The sequence below is a fragment of the Carya illinoinensis genome, chromosome 16, assembly GCF_018687715.1.
Source record: "Carya illinoinensis cultivar Pawnee chromosome 16, C.illinoinensisPawnee_v1, whole genome shotgun sequence".
NCBI classification, from domain to species: Eukaryota; Viridiplantae; Streptophyta; class Magnoliopsida; order Fagales; family Juglandaceae; genus Carya; species Carya illinoinensis.
The window spans coordinates 5538767-5564693 of NC_056767.1; the positions used below are offsets into that span (position 1 = coordinate 5538767).

Below are 25927 nucleotides of genomic sequence, written 5' to 3' on the forward strand. Positions count from 1 at the left end.
CATTGAATTGAAGGTTTTTTTTATTCAGTTTATTCACACACGGCAACACTTTTATGTGAGGGAGAATTAATTCAAGCAGCACACAATTATTCTTCTCTTGGCGCCGCATATAATTTCTTTTTAGCATTTCTTCAACGCCGCACGGTAACTGGGATAAAAAAATTCATTCTTTTTGTTTGGGGTTTTAACGCAATAGAGAAATATAGACTTTATCATCGTTAAAGAGCTCTTTGAGAGGTTCAATTGTTGCTATAGTCCATCCTCCTCCACCGTTTTTAATCTACATCTCCATTCATTTAGTTTGATCTTTTTATTTCCTACTTTTTATTTAATTTCAATTTGAAGTTTATAATATATTGTTGATATTTTTGGCTTAAAAGTATGGACATTTTATTTACTTTTTATTTTATTTTATATTAGTTATTTTTCTTATTTTTCTAAGCTTCCATTAAATATGCATTATAATTATATTTTATATTAATTTCAGTTTATTATTTAATTTTCAGTTTCTTCAAAGCCGTTGCAAATTCCACAGCTGAAGTAATTTGGATCCAAATTAAATTTGTGCTGTGACTTAGGTGTGAATCTTCCAAAAGCTCCTCTGATCTACTATGATAACATGAGCACCATTTATTTGTCATCAAACCCTGTGTTTCACGCCTACACAAAACATGTTGAAATCGACTTTCATTTTATTCATGATCGAGTCATCAACAAATCTCTTCAGGTGACATTCATCTCAAGTCAAGATTAACTTGTTGATACTTTGATATAGCCCTTTTCATCGGCTCAATTCATCAAAATGTGTACAAGTCTACGCCTTAAATACTTGCCGCTTGACTTGAGGGGGGATGTTAAGGGCATTATTGACTCTTCATCCAGTGCCAGCACACAACCTAAGGACCACAATGCAATCACGTAACAGACCTTGCCACACCCCTGCAATGCCATCCTCTGCGTGAGCTGCATCATGTAGCAACATTCCTTTTGTTACAATATTTGATTCTTCCAGAACATTCTTTGATAATCTTGTATATAAGGCAAACGTTTGTAATAGTTTTCATTATGAATGAAATATACAACCAAGTGTTTCTTCAACAAGGGATAATGAGAACTTACTGGGATAGGAAGAGCCATCAACGATTAGGCTAGGGGCAATGGCGGCAGGCAGCTGAAGAATGAGGAAGTACTAAGCGAAGCGGCAGATGAGAATGAAGAGGGCGACACGGGGTGTTTAGGAATTGAGACTTTGAGTCAATTAGGTATTTTCAATACACAGATTGGAGAGAAAAATGAGTGTGCATAGGGTTTATCGAAGGAAAAACTCGATGGTTAGAGTTGGCCAAAAAAGGTCACCTTCGACTCTAACTCGGATTCTCTACTTTCGGAGCTCTGCCTCCTCACCAACGATATGGAATTGGTGTTGGAATTAAGTTTTTGAATATTTGCTAGGTCATATCTCTATCAATTAGGTTTTAATGGTACTATACCCACCTAGTGCCTAGTATATTGAATGCGATTTCTCAAAATTTAAACACGAAAGGACAACCTAAGCTACAGTGCACATTAAAACGTGCACTAAAGTCAATGATTTATATAGCCTCAAAACAAAATTATTTTAATATCCCCAACCAACAAAAGAAAAAAATTAAAGCAATGGCATCGTGGACATCTGTTTTAGAACGAGGATTGCTCAAGTGAATAATTAAATAGTTTTCAAATATATCTTATATCAATAAATATAATAAAAATAATTTTTAGATAATCGGCCAATAATTACTTTCTTATATCTTATGTCATGGCTCTCGTTATATCATCGGCCAATAATTACTTGTTGTTAATATATATATTATAGTTGGAAGTGGTAACCAAATCCTCTCCTCCTCTCTCCCATTTAATTTGCTTTTTCTTTGGGTATTGGATATCATCTATCCTCTTCCCTAGTATCGATCTTCATCAAGAAAATGAGCTGGTGGTGTGATAGAGCCATTGGCGCCGCGAAGGTTCGATTTTTTTACTTTTTTATTTTTTTTATTTTATTTTTATATATATAGAAGGGAATCAAGATTTTGAATTCAAATTTTTCATTTCGAAAATAGGGTCATGCCATCAGAACATGAGGCTCTTAGCTTGCCAATATTAGATTGATCCAAAAACATTCCTCCACAGCATCAAAGTCTCTTTCTTTCTATGTTTTTCTTTTTAATCTTTGTTAGTTTGGTTCACACGGGCAGCTCAATGCATGGTCATGTGGCCTAAGGCAAGAAGTCAAAATGATATTACTTTTTAAAAACTTTAATATAATATTTTAATAAATTCTTCAACTAAGTATAATATAAATAAAACTGACATTATGATTTTATAGTTTGCAATTTTTTTTTTAAAGTTACAAAATTAGAATACATCTTTTCAAATCATCACCATCTAAAGCTTGGAATTTTTAAGTTCCCAAATTTCTTACTCCATTCTAATTTAAGTGTCTAAAATAACTACACTAGTATTTTAATATAGGTTTTTGGACATGTTGCTTTGATTTATTTAGAATTCATTGCAAAAAAATTAAAAGAATGTATGAGATTTTTTAATTATAAAACTTACTTTTTTTAAATATCCGTTTTGTGTAAATTTTATTTTTTTAAAAAAGAATATAAAGAGCCGGTTTCAATGATTTTAAACGAAATAATGGCTGTTTTCAGTTTCCCTTTTGAATAAACCATTTAGGCAGGCCTTGCCTCAATCGCCTTGCCTTTTCCTTTGGGCAGCCCTAAACTGTTACTTTGGTTTGATTAAAATGATGACACGAGATGAGTTAAAAGGGGTTGATAGCCCTCTCATGCAAACCGAACCTAAGTTTGTTGATGAAGTTGTTGCTGATTCGTTTAACAGAAGAAATTCGAGGAAGATGAGCAACCGAAAAGCTTCCAGAGTGTGGGACTGGTAATTGGTGTGACTGGCATCGTGGGCAACAGCCTAGCTGAAATTCTCCCTCTCTCCGACACCCTAGGTGGGCCATGGAAGGCCTACGGCGTGGCCCGCCGGCCGCGTCCCGACTGGAACACCGACCACCCGATCGAGTACATCCAGTGCAACGTCTCGGACCCGGACGATACCCAAGCCAAGCTTTCTCCCTTGACCGATGTCACCCACATTTTCTACGTCACCTGGACCAGCCGACCGACCGAGGAAGAGAATTGCGAGGCCAACGGCGCCATGTTCCTCAACGTGCTCCGTGCGGTGATTCCGAACGCGCCTAATCTCCGACACGTCTGCCTCCAGACCGGGACCAAGCAATACATGGGACCCTTCGAGGCCTATGGCAAGATTCAAGTGCACGATCCTCCTTTCACGGAGGACCTGCCCCGATTGGACCTGCCAAATTTCTATCACACTCTCGAAGATATTCTGTTTGAGGAGGGCGACAAAAAAGAGGGATTGACTTGGTCCATTCACAGACCCAACCTCATATTCGGGTTCTCGCCGTATAGCTTGATGAACCTCATCGGCACCCTCTGCGTGTACGCCTCCATATGCAAGCACGAGCGGCTCCCCTTGAAATTCCCTGGCACCAAAGCAGTATGGGACTGTTACTCGGTGGCTTCGGATGCGAATCTTATTGCTGAGCAGCAGATATGGGCGGCCGTGGATCCGTATGCTAGGAACGAAGCATTTAACTGCAACAACGGGGACGTGTTCCGGTGGAAACACTTATGGAAAGTGTTGGCTGAGCAATTTGGGATTGAGGATTATGGGTTTGAAGAGGGTGAGAAACTGAGCTTAGTGGAGATGATGAAGGGCAAGGATGCTGTTTGGGAGGAGATTGTAAGGGAGAATCAACTGCAACCTACCAAGTTGGAAGAAGTTGGGTTGTGGTGGTTTGGAGACCTGAATATGAGAGAGGAATCTCGGATCGATAGTATGAACAAGAGCAAAGAGCATGGATTCTTGGGGTTCAGGAACTCCAAGAATTCCTTCATTTCCTGGATACGTAAGATGAAAAGCTACAAGATTGTGCCTTGAGATCAAGTGAAGTGAATAGGCCAATGTTTCTGGAGTTCTCCGTTTCAACTTTGTTGCGAATTGAATGTTCTGCTGGTCATGTTCTTTTATAATAAAAACATGAACGAAAACAGTATCTTTTTGCAGTTCATGGAGCAAGATTGATTAAGAAGCTCCAAAGGTTATCCTTGAATGGCAAGTTAATTGATTAAGAAAATAATATATATAACCAAGTCAACATTCGTTAACAGTAACACTGCTTGGCAAGTGGGCTGTATTTGTAATATATCTTGTTTCTATACAAAGAAAGGAAACAAATTATTTGTTATGCGCAAGAGTTAGAGCAAGAGGATTCAAAAATAGAAAAAGTCTACTTGCAACCTGCTGGGGGAACGTCTGCATACCCAACATCCAGGTGTAGAAACGAAGTTTCGCTTCACATACCAAACGACCGCGTATTCGGCTAGAGTGCATTTCTGCCCTCCCTTTCCTTCGTCTACTCATAGAACATGTTCTTCTCATCCGAAGGGAAATGAATCAGAGGATAGTAATGATTTTGAGGTTGAGGCTTCATTTCGAATGGAGCTTGTCAGCTTGATGGTGGCGATAGGTAAATGTTTTTCTGAAATGGGTTTTTTTTTTTTTTTTTTTTAATTAAGTTATTTTTCATTTTAATTATTACTTTTCCTCCCTGTTTCATCCAATTTTCTCTTTTAATGTGATTTTCAGTTCACGAGTTACTTGCTCAGTTGCTTGGTCTTTTGAGTTTTCCTTTGGGCTTATTTGATGAAGTTTTCGGTTGTGGTTCCTGGTGTCGTTTTTCTTTAGTCTTCAAAAGTTTTTTAATGAAGTTTTGCTTTGATTTTTTTTATTACTTATGGGCTCAAGAACTTTTTGCGGGGGCTTTCAAGTTTCAAATATGCTAAATACAAAAGTTTATAGCAATGGTGATTTCACGGTGGCTTAATAAAACGGAACAGATTTTTTTGGTCGGCCTTTAGTCCTTTTGAAACTTTTGAAACCTTTTAACGATTTGTGATTTTCATTCTTGCAATTTGTAGCCTGTCTCCAACTGAGAAATACTCGGCCTTCACTGTTTCTGGTTGTATTTCTTTTTTAAATACTGCCACATCAGCCGATGCCGCGAAGGTTTCCCACATGCAGTTGTCTATAGAACAGCTAAACAAAGATATTTGGATTAACATCAGTATTGCTTGGAGGATCGTGGGGAGCTTTTACAGGAAATCAAATATTTTATGTATCCTCTCCAATATTGGTACAAAAACATATCGATATTACCGTATTAGAACATAAAACATAATATAAAACAAGTTTGATTCATAACCTAGACCGAGAATGAAAACCAGGGCTTATAAAATCAAGACAGAGCATTAGGGCTAATGAGAACTTATAACTAGGAGAGGAAGAGCCGTCAACGATTGGGCTAGGGGCAATGGAGGCAGGCAACTAAAGAATGAAGAAGCACTGAGTGCAACGGTGGATGAGGATGAAGAGGGCGACATGGGGTGTCTAGGAATTGAGACTATGAGCCTTCATTTGGATACTAAGAGTATCTCAAAGGATTTGTAAATATTAGCAAAATAGTTTATAAATAATAATGAATAGTAGTGAAGTAGTTTGAAAATATCTGATAACAATTATGATACCAGACAGGCCTTGAGTCAATTAGGTATTTTCAATACACAGGTTGGGGAGAAAAATGAGCGTGTATAGGGTTTATCAAAATAAAAACTCGGTGGTTAGAGTTGGCCAAAAAAGGTCACTGCATCCGACTCTAACTTGGATTCTATTTTTTCGGAGCTCCGACTCCGCACCAACAATACAGAATCGGTGTTGGAATTATGTTTTTGAATATTTGCTGAGCCGTATCTTAATCAATTATGTTTTAATGGCACTACACCCACCTAGTGCCCAATATATTGAATGTTATTTCTCAAATTCTAAACACGAAAGGACAACCTAAGCTACAGTACACATTAAAACTTGCACTAAAGTCAATGATTTATATAGCCTCTAAACAAAATTATTTTAATATCCCCAACCAACAAAAGAAAAAAAAATTAAAGCAATGGCATCGTGGACATCTGTTTTAGAACGAGGATTGCTCAAGTGAATAATTAAGTAGTTTTAAAATATATCTTATATCAATAAATATAATAAAAATGATTTTTAGATAATCGGCCAATAATTACTTCTTAATTATATCTTATGTCATGGCTCTCCTTATATCATCAGCTAATAATTACTTGTTGTTAATATATATATTATAGTTGGAAGTGGTAACCAAACCCTCTCCTCCTCACTCCCATTTAATTTGTATTTTCTTTGGGTATTGGATATCATCTCTCCTAGAAGAGATGATGAGGCCTCTTCCAACTAGAGCCTTTGGTGCTGCGAAACCGATCTTCATCAAGAAAATGAGCTGGTGGTGGGCTAGAGCCATTGGTGCTGCGAAGGTTAGATTTTTTTTGTATATATATACAAGGGACTGGAGATTTCGAATTCAAATTTTTCATTTCAAGAATATGGTCATATGCTATCATACCATCACGATCTTAGCCTGCCAATATTAAATTGATCCAAAAACATTCCTCCACAGCATCAAAATCTCTTTCTTTCTATGCTTTTCTTTTTAATCTTTGTTAGTTTGGTTCACATGGGCAGCTCAATGTGTACTCGTGGCCTAAGGCAAGAAGTCAAAATGATATTATTTTTTAAAAACTTTAATATAATATTTTAATAAATTCTTCAACTAAGTATAATAAAAATAAAACTGACATTATGATTTTATGGTTTGCAATTTTTTTTTTTTATAAAGTTACAAAATTAGAATACTTCTTTTCCAAATCATCACCATCTAAAACTTGGAATTTTTAAATTCCCAAATTTCTTACTCCATTCTAATTTAAGTATCTAAAAAAAAAAGAATACTCATGTGACCGGTTTCATTGATTTTTAACGAAATAAGGGCTGTTTACAATTTCCTAGCTTTTTGAAGAAACCATTTAGTCAGGCATTGCCTCAATCGCCTTGCCTTTGCCTTTGCCTTTGGGCAACCCTGAACTGTTACTTTGTTTTGGTTTTAAGGTTAAGTTTGGAAAATAAATTAAGATGAAATAAATTAAAATGAAAGTTGAATAAAATATTATTATAATATTATTTTTTTAATATTATTATTATTATCGAATTTAAAATATTAAATTATTTATTATAATATACGTGAAAATTTATAATAATTATAATAATTAAATTAAATGAATTATGAAATTTTTTAATCCAAACGGAACCTTATTAAAATGAATCAATGATGATGACACGAGATAGTTGAAATGGGTTGATAGCCCTCTCAAGCAAACCGAGCCCAAGTTTGTTGATGAAGTTGTTGCTAACTTGCTGATTCGTTTAGCTGAAGAATTCGAGGAAGATGAGCAACGGAAAAGCTTCCAGAGTGTGGGACTGGTGATTGGTGTGACTAGCATCGTGGGCAACAGCCTAGCTGAAATTCTCCCTCTCTCCGATTCCCCAGGTGGGCCATGGAAGGTCTACGGCTTGGCGCATCGGCCATGCCCCAACTGGAACACTGACCACCCGATCGAGTACATCCAGTGCAATGTCTCGGACCCGAAGGATACCCAAGCCAAGTTTTCTCCCTTGACTGATGTCACCCACATCTTCTACGTCACCTGGACCAGTAGATCGACCGAGGACGAGAACTGCAAGGCCAACGGTGCCATGCTCAACAATGTGCTCCGTGCGGTGATTCCGAACGCGCCTAATCTCCGCCACGTTTGTCTCCAGACCGGGACGAAGCAATACATGGGACCCTTCGAGGCCTATAGCAAGATTCAAGCGCACGATCCTCCTTTCATGGAGGACCTTCCCCGATTGGGCATGCCGAATTTCTATCACACTCTCGAAGATATTCTATTTGAGGAGGCCAAAAAAAGAGAGGGCTTGACCTAGTCCTTTCACAGAATACATGTAGTTCATTTAATTTATTTGAATTACATGCACTAATTCAATGACCTACAATTATATACTAAATTACAATCACTAATTGTGCAAAAAAAAAAAAAAAACATACGTATGATTTATTTGGATTTGAATCATTGGTTGCATATTTGGTTGCCTTGTTTATGTGTTTTGAGTGACATTGCACGAATATTTTGGACTCGTTTAGAAATTATTGTACACTTTGGGTGCCTATTAATTTTTGAATTGTCTAGTGTTGATAGTTTAAAATTATACTATTTATATTGCTCATCGTTTTCACTCTTGCTTTCCACATAGAGTAATGAAAATTTGGTAATCTTCCTCATTTGTTCCTCAGCAAACCGTCATTTCTTGTATGGCTACTTCACATTAAGTCGTTGTATGGGTTGTGGACGAAAGCATTTAACATGGTATTAGACTTATTTAAAGAGGTGCTTTTCAAGGATTCGGCACTACTCAAGAATTGTTATGAAATGAAACAGTTGAGAAAATGTATTGGCTTTGAGTATAAGCCGATACATAATTGTAAATACGATCGTGTATTGTTGTGGAAGGACCATGAGAATAAATAGGAATGTCCTGTATATAGAGGGTCTAGGTGGAATGGTAAGCGCAAAGTTCCAATGAAGATTTTGCGCTATTTCTCGCTAAAGCAAAGATTGGAAATGCTATATGTGTATATGTGTGCACGCACTGGCACAAAAACAATCAGAGATATGAGGTGGCATGAGGAGAATTGAGTGAAGGATAATAAATATATAAGGCATCCAGCTGACTCAAGTGCACGAAAAGACTTTGATAATAACCATGGATGATCTGCAAGCAAGTATGGTAACGTATGTCTCAACCTTACAATAAATGGGTTTAATTCGTTTTGTAATATTAGCACGAGTTAGAGCACTTGGGTTGTAGAGTAGATTCCATATAATCCAACCCCAAGAAAGTGCATGAAGGTACTAGACTTCTGCTAATTTTGCTTACTCCTGGCCCAAGATCACCTAGCAATGATATTGATGAGTTCATGCAACTGCTAATTGAAGAGATATGAGAACATGGTGTTCAAATGTTTGATGCATCAACCTTAACATCTTTTCAACTGCTCACTGCAATATTATGGACGATTAATGATTTCCAAGCTTATGGCAATCTCTTGGGTTGTGGAGTGTCAAAGGCAAGTTGGCGTGTCCTACTTGCAATAAGGAAACTGCAAGTAAGTGGTTAAAGTATTCCGAGAAGTTGTGTTTCATAGGCCATCGACAGTATTTGTCGCCAAGTCATGAATACCAATTGCAAAGTAGCGGTTCTAATGGGAGAGTGGAGGTTAGAACTTTGCCAATTCGCCAAATGAGTTGTCTGAGGATTAGATAGTGGCACAATTAACGAAACTTGAGGGGAACAAATTTGGCAATGGTCGGGAAAAGAACGAGAAAACATGGCGCAACAAGGTTGAATTGGATAAAGTGGAGTGTTTTTTAATTGCCATATTGGTCATCTTGTAAGTTGCAACATAGTTTGGATGTTATGTATACTGATAAAAACATTTTCGATAACATATTGGGAATGTTGGTGAGCATTAATAAAAATACAAAAGACATAGTGAAGACGAGGAAAATCTCAAGAAAATGGGAACTAAACATGACCTTCATCTGCATATGGAAGGCAATAGGGTGATTATGCCACTTGCATGTTTTACCAACACAAAGGATGAGAGGATGGAGTTTTGAAAATGGTTGCAAGGTGTGAAGTTGCCAGAAGCCCATGTTTCGAATGTTGCTAGATGTGTGAACACCAATTAATGGAAAATAAGTGGGGTTTTTAGCATCTAAGTTCATTTAGCATTAACCAAATTATTAATGTTTTCAAAGATTTTTGCTCACAAGTATTAGATTTGGGTATGTTGAGGAGGATGGAAGAGGATATTGCAATGATACTATGTAAATTTGAGCAAGTCTTTGCACCCATTTTGGTTTTTTATGTAATGGTTCACTTAACATTACATTTACCTCAAGAGATTGTGCTAGGTGGACCAATGCAATTTCGTTGGATGTATCTGGTTGAGAGATTTATGAGTAGGCTTTAGCACACATTTAGGAGTAAAGCCCGAGCTAATGGGCCAATAACAGAGGCTTATACAAATGATGAATAGTTGACATATTCCTTGCTATATCTCCATAGGGTTGAGACGCGTTTCAACTGACAAGAGTGGAATGTTGATTTTGGTTCCAACTACTCTTCTCGTAAACTAACTATTTTCTCCAAGAATGAACGATCATTGGGTGCACAATCAAATTATAACTTATTTGGTGGAGAATTATATAAAGCTCGGTGATGCAATTTGAATAATTATCGTGAGATTGATGAGTATCTCAAGTATGCCTTATTGGAGATCATAAATTTACTTCACATTTCAGCTAACTCAATTACCAAAAAAGTTGTTCATTATATGAATTTATTTCATTTATAGAACACATGGACAATCATAAACAACAAGGTGTAGAGAATGTAGAAGCAAAGCGTGAAGAAAAATTTTCGAAATGGTTTGAACATGTGTATGCACTTAAGCTACGTGTTAAATTCTTAGTATTTATAAACTATTCTACTTTAAATTAACAACACTAATGCTTTGTATTTCATACAGTAGATTTTACAACTACGTGAGCATAATTCAGAGTTGGTATCTTCTGAGTTGTATGCATTGGCACTTCAAAAGAGCCTAAGCGAAGCAGTCGATGAGGATGAAGAGGGCGACATAGGGTGTTTAGGTATTGAGACTTTGAGTCAATTAGGCATTTTCAATACACAGGTTGGGGAGAAAAATGAGCGTGTATAGGGTTTATCAAAGAAAAAACTCGGTGGTTAGAGTTGGCCAGAAAAGGTCACCGCCTTCAACTATAACTCGGATTCTATTTTTTTAGAGCTCCAACTCCGCACCAACGATACAGAATCAGTGTTGGAATTAAGTTTTTGAATATTTGCCGAGCCGTATCTCTATCAATTTGGTTTTAATGGCACTACACCCACCTAGTGCCCAATATATATAGACACGAAAGGACAAACTAAGCTACAGTACACATTAAAACGTGCACTAAAGTCAATGATTTATATAGCCTCAAAACTAAATTATTTTAATATCCCCAACCAACAAAAGAAAAAAATTAAAGCAATGGCATTGTGGACATCTGTTTTAGAACGAGGATTGCTCAAGTGAATAATTAAGTAGTTTTAAAATATATCTTATATCAATAAATATAATAAAAATAATGTTTAGATAATCAGCCAATAATTACTTTCTTATATCTTTTGTCATGGCTCTCGTTATATCATCGGCCAATAATTACTTCTTGTTAATATATATATTATAGTTGGAAGTGGTAACGAAATCCTCTCCTATAACAGTCCGCTAGAAATTCAATTGTGGAATTTCTATTAGCTTTAGGAACCTCGTGAAGACTCCATAAGTTTTCACGAATCCATTAATCATATAGGTTTTAGTCTAACTACATAGTTAGTGCTATTATTTACTATGATATCAGAATTGTATTTTTGATTATTAGAGATAGTTAGAAGTGTCAAAATGTATTATGATTTGTGCCATTAGACTCGGAAGGTCATTTAAGATCTTATGGCGCAATAACACTTTTTCATATTTTCAGACAAAACGTCGGTTCAAAAATTGTAGATATTATTGGATAAAAATATCTTAAGTTAATTTTGTGGATATTATTGGATAAAAATATCTTAAGCTAAATTCGTGAATATTATTGAGTAAAAAAATATCTTAAGATGATTTTTGTAGATATTATCGGGTAAGAGAGTCCTACACTTAACTCTCACTCTAGGTAAGAGAGACCTACACTCAACTCTCACTCCAGCCTCATCTCTTCCATATCTCATCCATAAGTATCTCCAGCCACCTCCCCTCCAACGAAATTATCTTCATTTGCACTTTCCATTGAAAAAATACCAAACACTCTCTCTCCGATAGCTTTTAGGTGTTCTTTTGCACGCCTATTTTGAAGTTTTTGTAAGTGTTTAATCATAAAGTCTCCTTCATATAAGTTATTCCTTTTTTAGTCTAGTTTATGTGTATATTTCCCATTTGAAGATCATTTGGTCAGTCAAATATTGTGTAAACTATAAAAAGGTCATTCTGAGAGATAAACTGGAGAATATATTATAGTTTGGAGTTTTTGACCAAGCTAATGGATAGATATTGGTCCGAAATTTTTATGGAGTATTTTTAACATGTGTATATGATTATTGGTTGAGGATTTGTGCATGATTAAAGGTTTTGATGAAATATTTTCTTAGATTTAGAAACTTAGAAACTGGAAGAGGAAAAACAGTTTCTGTTTTGAGAAAGTTTAACTCTTTGGTGGTCTAAACCTATTCCAATGACTTTGATAATTTTATTGGAGGATCCTAAGTATCTTATATACATGTTATATTATTATTTTAAAGATATTTGATGTTAATTTCAAAGATATGAAATTTTATGCAAAGAGATATTCAGATAAGCCAAAGTGTGGATATTCTTGGCTAAATTTATGTTTGGTTAATTTTTAACCATGTGATCTTGAATTAGAAGCTTATATATGTTTTAAGACATCTTTTTAAACCATGTGAAGGTTTTATTTTTTAAGATCACATCTTTATAAGTCAAAAATCAAAAGGTTAATCAAAACAAGTTAGAAACAAAAAATTAATGGAAATAGCATATAGGAATTTCAGCCCTATGGAGTTTTAATAGTTGTGATTAGTTTTAAATTTTTCTAAATTGATATTTGATTTGAGAATAAAATTTACGTGAGGCATGTAAATTTTGGTGACTTTTGGAATTAGTATGCAAAATCCTTAAGTTATGAGTAAAACGGCCATTTTCCTACATGTAGAGAGTAAAATGAAAATTTTACTCTTTAAGTTAGTATTTTTCATATTTCAAATTATTAGTGACTTAGTGCTAACTTTTAGAATCACTAATTACAGTTCCTCGTGATCGCGCTTGAGGTTTTATAAGAAACGCAGAGATGGATGTAAGTTAGTTTTTAACTTACTAGCAGTCTATTATGTATGTGTGCTAAGTAAAAGAACTACAGTGTATGTATGTGTGTTATCATTTATGTCATGCCATGCCAAGTCATCACGTAATTGTCTGTTATACAGAATTTATTCTGTCATCAGTTTTTATCTGTTACATAATATATTCTGTCATGTATTGCTGTACATTACAAGTACATCATGCTAAATATGCCATCTATTACATGTATGTCAAGTCATGTAATATTCACTGTTGCAAGTATGTCATGTTAAATATGTTGTCTATTATATGTTATGACATGTTAGAAATGTTTCTATCTCAAGTTGGTCATGTATTTCAAGTTTTGTTCAAGTCACGTTATGTTACGTCAGGGGTTCAGTCCTTTCGTATTCCAGTCATATTTCATCTTGAGTTACATTCAATTTCGTGGGATCCATAACAACTGTGGCACACGAAGTATGGGGTCATAGCAATTGTGATGCATACACTACATGAGACACAGCAATTGTGACACGTAGAATACATGGGGCCACAATAACTATGGAGTATGTATTTAACTGCATTGTGACACGTAGAAACATGGGGCCACAACAACTGTGGAGTATGTATTTAACTGCATTGTGACGTATAGAATACATGAGGCCACAACAACTGTGGAGTATGTATTTACACGTAGAATACATGGGGCCACAATAACTGTGGAGTATGTATTTACACATAGAATACATGGGGCCACAATAACTGTAGAGTATGTATTTAACTGCATTGTGATGTGTAGAATACATGGGGCCACAACAACTGTGGAGTATGTATTTACACGTAGAATACATGGGGTCACAACAACTGTGGAGTATGTATTTTTCATGTTAAGTCAAGTTTCAGAACAAGTTCATAATAAGTCAAGTTTCAGATCAAGTTCATGTCAAGTCAAGTTCAGTTCACGTTTCAATTTAAGTTATGTCAATTATGCTATGTACATGGGGCCACAACAACTGTGAAGTATGTATTTTTCACGTTAAGTCAAGTTTCAGAACAAGTTCATGTTAAGATAAGTTTCAGATCAAGTTCATGTCAAGTCAAATTTAATTCACGTTTCAATTTAAGTTATGCCAATTATGCTATGTTGTACGTCAAGTTATGCTTTAATTACTTATGAATTTGATTATACATTTATGCTTTTACTGTCATCCATGCATCATTAGCCTGTGTGGAAGTTTTTATTAATTTACTGAGATTTGTAATCAAATCTCACTGTGGTAGTCTCAACTACCATTCCTCCCAAATGGTAGATCTTGTTATAGGACCTGAAGGAGGATCAGGAGCTAACCAACTAGACACAGTTGACTAAGCGACGGTGCGACATCAATGTTAATATAGTAGTTAACGTAAATTACTACTTGTACAATGGAGTTGCATCTCTAGTACTTTTGGATCATAATCATTTTGGACTAGTATTGTGATCTTAGTTGTTCAATGAGTTTTTGTGTATAAAGTATGTTTTAAGCATTTGGGATATTTTCAATTTGGTGCATAGTATTGTTAAAGAAAAAAATTTATCCGCTGCGAATATTGCATATTGTTAAATGCATGTTAGGAACATTACATCTTATATGTCATGAACGAGGGCAGGTAACCTTATATTACATGTCTCGATGCTTCAAATGTTTATCCGATCCCAAACGGAATTTGGGGGCGTCACATCTCCTCCTCTCTCCCATTTAATTTTCTTTTTCTTTGGGTATTGGATATCATCTATCCTCTTCCCTAGTATCGATCTTCGTCAAGAAAATGAGGTGGTGGTGTGATAGAGCCATTGGCACTGCGAGGGTTAAATTTTTTTTCTTTTTTTTCTTATAGAAGGGAATTTACATTTCGAATTCAAATTTTTTATTTCAAAAATAGTGTCATGCCATCAGACCATCAAGGTCTTAGCCTGCCAATACTAGATTGATCCAAAAACATTCCTCCACAGCATCAAAGTCTCTTTCTTTCTATGATTTTCTTTTTAATCTTATATCAAGAAGTCAAAATGATATTATTTTTTAAAAACTTTAATATAATATTTTAATAAATTCTTCAACTAAGTATAATATAAATAAAACTGACATTATGATTTTATAGTTTGCAATTTTTTTAAAAAAAGTTACAAAATTAGAATACTTCTTTTCAAATCATCACCATCTAAAGCTTGGAACTTTTAAGTTCCCAAATTTCTTACTCCATTCTAATTTAAGTATCTAAAATAACTACACTAGTATTTTAATAGAGGTTTTTGGGCATGTTGCTTTGATTTATTTAGAATTCATTGCCAAAAATTAAAAGAATGTATGAGATTTGTTAATTATAAAACTTACTTTTTTAAAATATCCGTTTTGTGTTAATTTTATTTTTTAAAAAAGAATATAAATAGCCAGTTTCAATGATTTTTAACGAAATAATGGCTGTTTTCAATTTCCCTTTTGAATAAACCATTTAGGCAGGCCTTGCCTCAATCGCCTTGCCTTTGCCTTTGGGCAGCCCTGAACTGTTACTTTGGTTTGATTAAAATGATGACACGAGATGAGTTCAAATGGGTTGATAGGCCTCTCATGTAAACCAACCCTAAGTTTGTTGATGCAGTTGTTGCTGATTCGTTTAACAGAAGAAATTCGAGGAAGATGAGCAACCGAAAAGCTTCCAGAGTGTGGGACTGGTGATTGGTGTGACTAGCATCGTGGGCAACAGCCTAGCTAAAATTCTCCCTCTCCGACACCCTAGGGACTAGAACACCAACCACCTGATCGAGTACATCCAGTGCAATGTCTCGGACCCGGACGATACCCAAGCCAAGATTTCTCCCCTGACCGATGTCACCCACATTTTCTACGTCACCTGGACCAGCCGACTGACTGAGGATGAGAATTGCGAGGCCAATGGCGCCATGTTCCGCAACGTGCTCCGTGCAGTGATTCCGAACGCACCTAATCTCCGACACGTCTGCCTCCAGACCAGGACCAAGCAATACATGGGACCCTTCGAGGCCTTTGGCAAGATTCAAGTGCACGATCCTCCTTTCATGGAGGACCTGCCCCGATTGGACTAGCCAAATTTCTATCACACTCTCGAAGATATTCTGTTTGAGGAGGGCGACAAAAAAGAGGGCTTGACTTGGTCCATTCACAGACCCAACCTCATATTCGGGTTCTTGCCATATAGCTTGATGAACCTCATTGGCACCCTCTGCGTGTATGCCGCTATATGCAAGAACGAGCGGCTCCCCTTGAAATCCCCTGGCACCAAAGCAGTATGGGATTGTTACTGTTAGGAGGTTGTCGTACGGGGCATACAATTACAACTAAAGTAAAAATAAGAAAGAATAAAATGATAATAAGGAACTGTAATTGTAAAAGAATTTCACTATAGCAAAAGGATTACAAGAATTTCTCTCTAAAATAAGGAGAGCACAATTGACAATACTCTCTTTTATAAAAGGAGAAAAATACACTCTTTCTTATAAAAGGAAAGACAATATTTAGGAGAAACCTCACTATTTTTCTCTCTAAAATTCTCTCTCTTTCTCTATATTTCTCTTTTCAAAATGGGATAGGTTTTTAAGAGCAAAAACATATATTTATAGGAGTTAAAGGAGGTGGAAGATGGCGGCTTGCAAAATGTGAATGAAAGCTTGATATAGGTTGTCAACTAGTCACCATTTTTTACCCATGAAAGTGGCTTTGGCGGTGGAACATGGTGGAAAAAAATATGAACGCAAGCTTGATATAGGTTGTCAACTAGCCACCATTTTTGTCCCTTAAAAGTGGCTTTGGTGGTGGAAGATGGCTGCTTGCAAAATGTGAATGCAAGTTTGATATAGGTTGTCAACTAGCCACCAGCTTTTACCAATAAAAGTAGCTTTACCGCTATATATCTCCCACTTAAAGTGACTTTTGTAATCCTTCTATCTTTTCTACATTTTCCATCTCCATGCTGCTTACATATCCGCTAGGCCTAAGGAGAATCGACACCAAATAAACTCGTCATTATTAATTGGCTTTGTTAATATCTGCTAGGTTGTCTTTTGTATGGATTTTTTGTATATCCACACTTCCTTCTTCCACCTTCTCACGAATGAAGTGATACTGAACTCGTATGTGTTTTGTCTTTGAATGAAATGCTGGATTTTTTGCCAGATGCAAAGTGCTCTGACTATCACAAAATAAATCAACATTCTCTTGTACGTGTCCGAGCTCTTCCAGTAGCATTTGCAACCATATTGCCTCTTTGTTAGCTTGTATAGCTGCGACATATTCTGCCTCCATTGTAGAAGTAGCCACGATAGACTGCAATTTTGAAACCCAGCTTACAGCTCCTCCAGCAAGAGTAAACACATAACCTGAGGTGGACTTACTCTTGTCAAGATCACTTGCATAATCTAAATCAACATAGCCTCTTACAGTAAAGTCTGATCCTTCATAACATAATGCGACATTTGAGGTACCCTTGACATATCTCAGGATCCTCTTTATAGCACTCTAATGCTCTTTACGAGGATTCGCCATGTATCGACTAACCCACTGATTGTGCAATGTCTGGTCTTGTACAAGCATAGCGAACATCAAGCTACCCACTGCTGATGCGTATGATACTCGAGACATTTCCATCCTCTCTACTTCATTGCTAGGACTCATACTTGAGGATAACTTGAAATTAATAGGAAGAGGGGTAGAAATTGGCTCACAATCATGCATATTGAAGCGTCGCAAGATTTTCTTCAAATAATTTTTTTGAGAAAGCCATATCTTCCTATTATTTTTGTCTCAGTAAATTTGCATCCCTAGAATCTTATTTGCTGGTCCCAAGTCCTTTATTTCAAACTCCCTAGCCAACTGTGTCTTTAAGTCTGTAATACGATCTTTGTTGGGGCTTGCTACCAACATGTCGTCAACATACAACAACAGAATAATGAAATTACCATCACCAAATCTCTTGTAGTAAACACAAGGATCATGATAAAGGAATCAAATCTCTTATACCAACATCCCGGCGCCTGTTTGAGACCGTATAGAGATTTTTTCAACGTGCAAACCAAGTTCTCTTTTTCTTTTTCTTCAAAACCTTATGGTGGGAGCATGTAAATCTTTTCTTCAATTTCTCCATGAAAAAATGCAGTTTTCACGTCTAGTTGTTCTAAGTACAAGTCAAATGTAGCACACATCGCAAGGACTACTCGAACCATTGAGAGTCGAACAACAAGAGAGAATATTTTGTTGAAGTCTATGCCTTCTTTCTAAGTGAATCCTTTCACCACCAATCTAGCACGATACCGCTCCACTTGGTCATTGCTATTTCGTTTGATCTTGTAAACCCATTTGTTTCCGATGGCCTTTTGATAGTGGTACAAGATCCCATATTTTGTTTTTATGGAGAGCTTCAATTTCTTCTTGCATTGCAACCATCCACAGAGAAGCTTCTTGGCTATTTGTATCCTCGTGGAAATTTGACGGTTCTCCATCTTCTGTTAGTAGACAGTATGTGACATTTCCTTCCATGATGTACTCTGAGTGCCAAGCTGGTTATCTTCTCTCCCGAATTGACCGTCGAACTTGTGGAATTGCACACTCAGCTTGTTCTTGTTCTTCGTGCTCTAATATTGCTTCAGAAGAATTTGGAACTTCTAATTCTTGTCTTTCTTCAACTTGAACTGTAGTAGTCTCTGGTTTCTCTTTCTAAGCGCTATCATTTTCTTTCTCTTGTACCTTATATTCTACAAATACAATATCCCTGCTGATTAACACCTTGCGGGCAGTGGGATCCCACAGGCAATATCCCTTGACTCCATCAGCATACCTTAAGAAAATACATTTTCTAGATTTTGGATCTAGCTTTGATGTTTCTTGGGCGTTGTACATAACATAAACAGGACTTCCAAATGAATGTAAGTGAGAATAATCAGCTGGCTTATCAGTCCACATGTCCATCGGTGTTTTCAAATCAATTGCGGTTGATGGTGACAATTGATCACATAACAGGCAGTCTTGACTGCTTCTACCCATAATAACTTGGCCATTCCCGCAGTTCTCAACATTGCATCTGTTTGTTCTAACAAGGTTCTGTTCATCTGCTCTGCTACTCCATTTTGTTGTAGAGTGTATGCCATTGTGAGCTGCCTTTTGATACCTTCTTGTTGACAGAAGCTATCAAATTCACTACTAGTATATTCTCCTCTATTGTCTATCCTTAAACACTTGATCTTCTTTTCAGATTCAAGCTCAACCCGCGCTTTGAATATTTTTGAAAACTAGAAATACATCTGCTTTCTTTTTTATTGGATACACCCAACATCTCCTGGAGTAATCATCAATAAATGACACAAAGTATTTTGCTCCTCCTAGGGACAAAACTGGTGTTTGCCAAACATCAGAATGGATTAGCTCTAAGATAGCTTTACTTCTAACAGAGAAACTACTGAATTTCAATATGTGCTGCTTACTAGTAACACAATGCTCACAAAAGGGTAATGAAACCTTTTTGAGCCCTGGAATAAGCTTTTGTTCAGCAAGAATCTTTAAACCTCGTTCCGACATGTGGCCAAGCTCACGGTGCCACATCATTGTTAATTCTTCTGCCGAACTTGCCAACACAGTGGATGCTTCTCCTTCTTGTTGTGTTTCTCCTTTAAGCATGTACAAATTTGCAGCTATCTTTTCTGCTTTCATCATTACAAGCGCGCCTTTAACCATTTTCATGATCTCATCTTGAATATGGGTTTTACACCCACTATTATCTAATTGTTCTAAAGACAACAGATATTTCTTCAGGCCTTTTACATGTCGTACCTCCTGAATGGTGCGAACTATACCGTCACACATCTTCAATTTGATAGTACCAATACCAGCAATCAAGGCATGATCGTCTCCCATGAACATAGATCCTCCTTAGATAGGTTCATATTGATGGAACCATTCTCTCTGGGGAGTCATATGCCATGTTGCTCCTGAGTCAATAAGCCAAACATCAGCGAATCTTCTTCTACCTTTAGTAACTGTTGTTGCCTCACTGTATAAACTTTCACCATCATTTGAGGTGCTTGCTACACAACCCTGACCTTTTGACAACTCAGGGCCTTTTCCTTTGGCTTCTTGGTTCTTCTTGAGATGTCAACACTCTCTTTTGTAGTGCCCTTTCTTGCCACAATGATGACACTTGACATTCTTCTTACTTCTGGATTTTGATCTACTCTGATTTTGACTCCCACTAGAGCCACCTTCCTTTGATCTCCCTCTCGTCATTACCAAAGTTTCGGCTTGTTGTGAACCTCCTGGTCTATCTTCTTTGCTTTTGCACCGACTTTCTTCTTCAAGAACCGCAGCTGCAATATCATCGAAGACTAGAACTTCAATGTTGTTGGTTAAGTTGATGATGAGTTGATCATACGAATCAGGTAGACTTTGAAGTAGAATTTCAGCACGTTCACCCGTCTCTATGTTATGCTCCATTGCTGTGAGCTGTGAAAATAAAGTGTTGAGGGTGTTGATGCGGTCTGTCACCATAGTTGACTCCATCATCCGAAGGGTGTAGAGTTTTCTTCTCAAGAAAATTTTGTTGTGTAGTGATTTGGTCTCGTATAATTTTGTCAGAGTATCTCATATCTCTTTTGCTGTCTTTTTCTCCGCCACACTTGACAATACTCCATTAGCTAGTGCTAGGTGTAGATTAGCAATAGCATTGCCATCCATCTCGTTCCACTTGCCGTTGTCAATGATCTCGTCGGGCCTATCTCCAATTGCTGTCAAGCAATTATCTTTCCTCAAAATTGCTTTTATTCTCATTTTTCACAATGAGTAATTACTCCCATTGAACTTCTCTATTTCGTACTTCGTCGCCATTATTGAAGATGCCTCCTTTCCACTAACTGGATCCAATTGTAGCAAGAAAACCGGCTATAAACCTGATGCTCTGATACCACTGTTAGGAGGTTGTGGTACAGGACATACAATTACAACTGAAGTAGAAATGAGAAAGAATAAAATAATAATAAGAAACTCCAATGTAAAAGAATTTCACTATAGCAAAAGGATTACAATAATTTCTCTCTAAAATAAGGAGAGTAGAATTGACAATACCCTCTCTTATAAAAGGAGAAAAATACACTATTTCTTATAAAAGGAAAGACAATATCTAGGAGAACCTCACTATTTTTCTCTCTAAAATTATCTCTCTTTCTCTATATTTCTCTTTTTAAAATTGGATAGATTTTTAAGAGCAAAAACATATATTTGTAGGAGTTAAAGGAGGTGGAAGATGGCGGCTTGCAAAATGTGAATGCTAGCTTGATATAGGTTGTCAACTAGCCACCATTTTTGACCCATAAAAGTGGCTTTGGCAGTGAAAGATGGCAGAAACAAATGTGAATGCAAACTTAATATAGGTTGTCAACTAGCCACCATTTTTGTCCCGTAAAAGTGGCTTTGGTGGTGGAAGATGGCGGCTTGCAAAATGTGAACGCAAGCTTGATATAGGTTGTCAACTAGCCACCATTTTTTACCCATAAAAGTGGCTTTATCGCTACAGTTACTTGGTGGCTTCGAATGCGAATCTTATTGCCAAGCAGCAGATATGGGTGGCCGTGGATCCGTATGTTAAGAATGAAGCATTTAACTGCAACAACGGGGACGTGTTCCGGTGGAAACACTTATGGAAAGTATTGGCTGAGCAATTTGGGATTGAGGATTATGGGTTTGAAGAGAGTGAGAAACTGAGCTTAGTGGAGATGATGAAGGGCAAGGATGCTGTTTGGGAGGACATTGTAAGGGAGAATCAACTGCAACCTACCAAGTTGGAAGAAGTTGGGTTGTGGTGGTTTGGAGACCTGAATATGAGAGAGGAATCTCGGATCGATAGTATGAACAAGAGCAAAGAGCATGGATTCTTGGGGTTCAGGAACTCCAAGAATTCCTTCATTTCCTGGATACATAAGATGAAAAGCTACAAGATTGTGCCTTGAAATCAAGTGAAGTGAATAGGCCAATGTTTCTAGAGTTCTCCATTTCAACTTTGTTGCGAATTGAATGTTCTGCTGGTCATGTTCTTTAATAATAAAAACATGAACGAAAACAATATCTTTTTGCACTTCATGGAGCAAGATTGATTAATAAGCTCCAAAGGTTATCCTTGATTTATATAACCAAGTCAGCATTAGTTAACCAGCAGAACATTCAATTCGCAACAAAGGTTATATATTAATAAGCTCCAAAGGTTATATATATTATTGTTATGCGCAAGAGTTAGAGCAAGAGGATTCAAAAATAGAAAAAGTCTACTTGCTACCTGCTGGGGGAACCTCTGCATACCCAACATCCACGTGTACAAACGAAAAGTTTCGCTTCACATACCAAACGACCGCATATTCAACTAGGGTGCATTTCTACCCTCCCTTTCCTTCGTCTACTCATAGAACGTGTTCTTCTCATCCGAAGGGAAATGAATCAGAGGATAGTAATGATTTTGAGGTTGAGGCTTCATTTCGAATGGAGCTTGTCAGCTTGATGGTGGAGATAGGTAAATGTTTTCTAAAATGAGGTTTTTTTTTAATTAAGTTATTTTCCATTTTAATTATTACTTTTCCTCCCTGTTTCTTCCAATTTTTTCTTTTAATGTGATTTTCAGTTCACGAGTTACTTGTACAGTTGCTTGGCCTTTTGAGTTTTCCTTTGGGCTTATTTGATTAAGTTTTCAATTGTGGTTCCTGGTGTCGTTTTTCTTTAGTCTTCAAAAGTTTTTTAACGAAGTTTTGCTTTGATTTTTTTTATCACTTCTGGGCTCAAGAACTTTTTGCGGGGGCTTTCAAATATGCTAAATATAACACTTTATAGCAATGGTGGTTTTGGATAGAACGGGACAGATTTTTTTGGTCAGCCTTGAGTCCTTTTGAAACTTTTGAAACCTTTAACGATTTGTGATTTTCACTCTTGCAATTTGTAGCCTGTCTTCAACTGAGAAATACTCGGCCTTCATTATTTTTTATTGTATTTTTTTTTAAATACTGCCACATCAGCCAATGCCGCGAAGGTTCCTACATGTGGTTGTCTATAGAAGAGCTATTTTTTATTTTCATAAACATTTCAACTAACGTGTCTCATGATTCCTCAAACGTTCTGCATCCCGACTGTCCCTAGTTGGGAGGGGAATCTTTTATCAATAGTATGTACAAGAGCAAAGAGCATGGATTCTTGGGGTTCAGGAGCTTGCTTCAAACCATAGAGAGATTTATGAAACTTACACACAAACTCGGGGTGCACAGGATCCTCAAAGCCTTTTGGTTGTGTCATATATACCTCTTCTTCTAAAATGCCATGGAGAAAGGCATTAGAGACATCAAGTTGCCTAATATCCCAGTTGAAAGAAACGGCAAGTGCAAGAACCATATGCACGGTAGAAGGTTTGATGACGGGGCTGAACGTGTCATGAAAATCAATACCACTTCTCTGTAAATAGACAACAGCAACTAATATAGCCTTGTGATGTTCAATGCTTCCATCAGGTCAACGTTTAAGCTTAAAGACCCATTTGCAGGGAACCACATTTTTACCAGGAGGATGGGAGCATAAAGACCAGGTTTCATTCTTCAATAACGCCTGAAACTCACTGTCCATTGCCATATGCTACTCGAGTATAGATGCTGCTTGAGCATAGGTCCAGGCTCAGAGATGACCACACATGCATGCAAAGCTTAAAGAGGGTGACGGGTAGAGTAATATAATTGAAAACTGGGAAAGCTACAGGGCTTAAGATGGCCAGTTTGGGATCTGGTGATCATATGAGTGGAAGACATGATGTGAAAAACAGTGCTCTGTCTTGGTGGTCAGGAGGTTCACTGTCTTGGGAAGAAGGAAGCTGGCTAGTAGACGTAGTGGAAACAAGAGAGGCTAGAGGAATGTCAAGATGGCCAGAAGTGAAAAGGGGTGTAGAGGAATGAAGAACACGTTTCGGTGAGGTAGAATCATGAGAAACAATAGGTGAGGAAGGAGCAGGACCCTGAGAAGAAATAAGGAAAGAATTAAATATATGTGAGGGAGAAGATAAAAGTAAGTTATGAGAATTACCTAGGGGGTGCACGTTGCTGGCAGAGTCAGTGAAAATGGATTGTACATGAGCTGGAAAATTACCTTCGCCAAATATCACATTTCGAGAAATATACACAAGCCAGGAAGATGGGTCAAAGCATCAAAAACCTTTATGATTAGAGCAATAACCGATGAAAATACAGGGTGTGTTATGATAAGATAATTTATCAGTCGAGTAAGGATGAAGATATGGAAAACATTGACATCCAAAAGTTCTAAAATATGTGAAGTCTGGAGGAAGTTGAAAGAGATGTTCATACGGTGATGAATAATCAAGAACCTTGGTGGGTAAACGATTAATAATGAAAATAGAGGTTAGAAAAGCATCCACCCAAAATTTCTTAGGTAAGCCGGATTGGGCGAGAAGAGTGAGACCCATTTCCATAATATGACAATATTTTCTCTCTGCGAGGCCATTTTGTTGTGCAGTATGAGGACATGAGAAGCGATGAAAAATTCCATTGGCACCCAAAAATTGCTTAAAAATGGTGGAACAATATTCATCACCATTATCACTTTGAAATTGTTTAATGGTGTAATTAAATTGTTTTTCCACTAAAAGCTTCAATTTAACAAACGTAGAATAAACGTTGGATTTATTAGAAAGGAGAAAGAGCCAACAAAAACGAGTGAAGTCGTCAATAAAAATTACATAATATCGACAACCGCTTAACAAAGGCGTGGAAATGGACCATACATTGAAATGAATTATTTCTAGAGGAGCTGTAGATTCGCTTGAAGAATCTGAAAATGGCAATTGTTTCGACTTGAAGAATCCAGCCAAGTACCGTTTGGTCCTTATACTGCCAAACCACATAAGCAGAATTAAGAAGACCTTGGGCCTTTTGTTCATCACTGGAAAATTGAGGAGGACTAGGTTCGGAACTATCAACAATTCCCATGAGACCATAGCTTTGGAACAGAGGAATTAATTGAGCACTCCAGGCAAGAAAGTTATTTCCATCAAGTTTGGTGAAAATAACTTGAGCTGGAAGGTGAAAGGCAGAGGAAGATGTAGTAGCAGCCATAGGATCTACAAAAGCGTTAGCTATAGCCTGGCTGATACCATGAAAGAATTGAAAGAACTCTAGAAAAACATACCAGAGACGTGTATATTCTCATATATATATATATATATAAACAGAGTTTTTAAAGAGATTATGTATTTGTTACAGGAGATAAGAATTACAATATATTTAAATACAAGTTAAATGATAAAATGATAATTGCCAAACATCACGCCAGGAGGCAACGTCTGCAAGCTATCCAGTTTGAACTGGATGATCCTTATCCTTGTCAGTTTAACTTGCTCCTTTAAGCTTTCAGACAAGTATTAAATTTCGGTTTTGCCTGGTCATTGATTTTCCTTTTAATAAATTGGCCTAGACCCTCTAATGTCTTGGTCTTTTTTTAAAAATAAAAAATTAAATTTCAGGTGTTTTGCTTGTAAGGATCGATGGGGAAGAGGTCGCTAAACAAGTCGTGTATGTTTGCCGCAGTCCAAAAAAAAAAAAACGCTTTTAGGCCCGTTTGGTTGTTGGAGTGCAATAAATTCGATTCAATTTAATTTTAAATTGAGTTTAATATTTAAATACACAACTCTCAAATCATAAAATTCATCTCTATTCAAAACTTTCTTACACATGTGACACGTAACGTTTTTTAACTGAACACCTCTTTATATACGAGATCTATAAATTTTTTTAATTTTTCATAAACAAATCTAAATTTATCTTAGCATTTAAATACATATAAACTCATTTTAGGTGGAATTCAT

At 36.7% G+C, this 25927-nt stretch overlaps 2 protein-coding genes and 1 pseudogene across 2 annotated transcripts; 2 read left to right on the forward strand and 1 right to left on the reverse strand.

The window, feature by feature from the left end:
- The first annotated feature begins 1863 nt into the window (after positions 1 to 1863).
- LOC122298611 (3-oxo-Delta(4,5)-steroid 5-beta-reductase-like) lies at positions 1864 to 4358 on the forward strand. Its single transcript, XM_043108432.1, has 2 exons — positions 1864 to 2003; positions 2887 to 4358. Exons 1-2 carry the CDS (start codon positions 1965 to 1967, stop codon positions 4015 to 4017), a joined length of 1170 nt encoding a protein of 389 aa, XP_042964366.1. The 5' UTR covers positions 1864 to 1964; the 3' UTR covers positions 4018 to 4358.
- A 1803-nt stretch (positions 4359 to 6161) lies between these two features.
- LOC122298733 lies at positions 6162 to 22031 on the forward strand (annotated as a pseudogene).
- A 1141-nt stretch (positions 22032 to 23172) lies between these two features.
- On the reverse strand, positions 23173 to 25178 carry LOC122298734. The gene is made up of 3 exons (XM_043108598.1): positions 24939 to 25178; positions 23871 to 24061; positions 23173 to 23557 (listed from the first exon to the last, which is right to left on the reverse strand). Exons 1-3 carry the CDS (start codon positions 25176 to 25178, stop codon positions 23173 to 23175), a joined length of 816 nt encoding a protein of 271 aa, XP_042964532.1.
- Between the last annotated feature and the right edge of the window lie 749 nt (positions 25179 to 25927).

What these genes read in the sequence shown, in the direction of transcription:
- LOC122298611 (XM_043108432.1), top strand. Translation starts at nt 1,965, where the DNA reads ATGAGCTGGTGGTGTGATAGAGCCATTGGCGCCGCGAAG. An exon ending in GAGCCATTGGCGCCGCGAAG is followed by an intron (nt 2,004 to 2,886) that starts GTTCGATTTTTT and finishes TTCGTTTAACAG; the next exon opens with AAGAAATTCGAGGAAGATGA.
- LOC122298734 (XM_043108598.1), bottom strand. Translation starts at nt 25,178, where the DNA reads ATGGCTGCTACTACATCTTCCTCTGCCTTTCACCTTCCAGCTCAAGTT. An exon ending in GGCAGTATAAGGACCAAACG is followed by an intron (nt 24,062 to 24,938) that starts GTACTTGGCTGG and finishes ATTTCTTCTCAG; the next exon opens with GGTCCTGCTCCTTCCTCACC. An exon ending in GACCACCAAGACAGAGCACT is followed by an intron (nt 23,558 to 23,870) that starts GTTTTTCACATC and finishes ACCTGATGGAAG; the next exon opens with CATTGAACATCACAAGGCTA.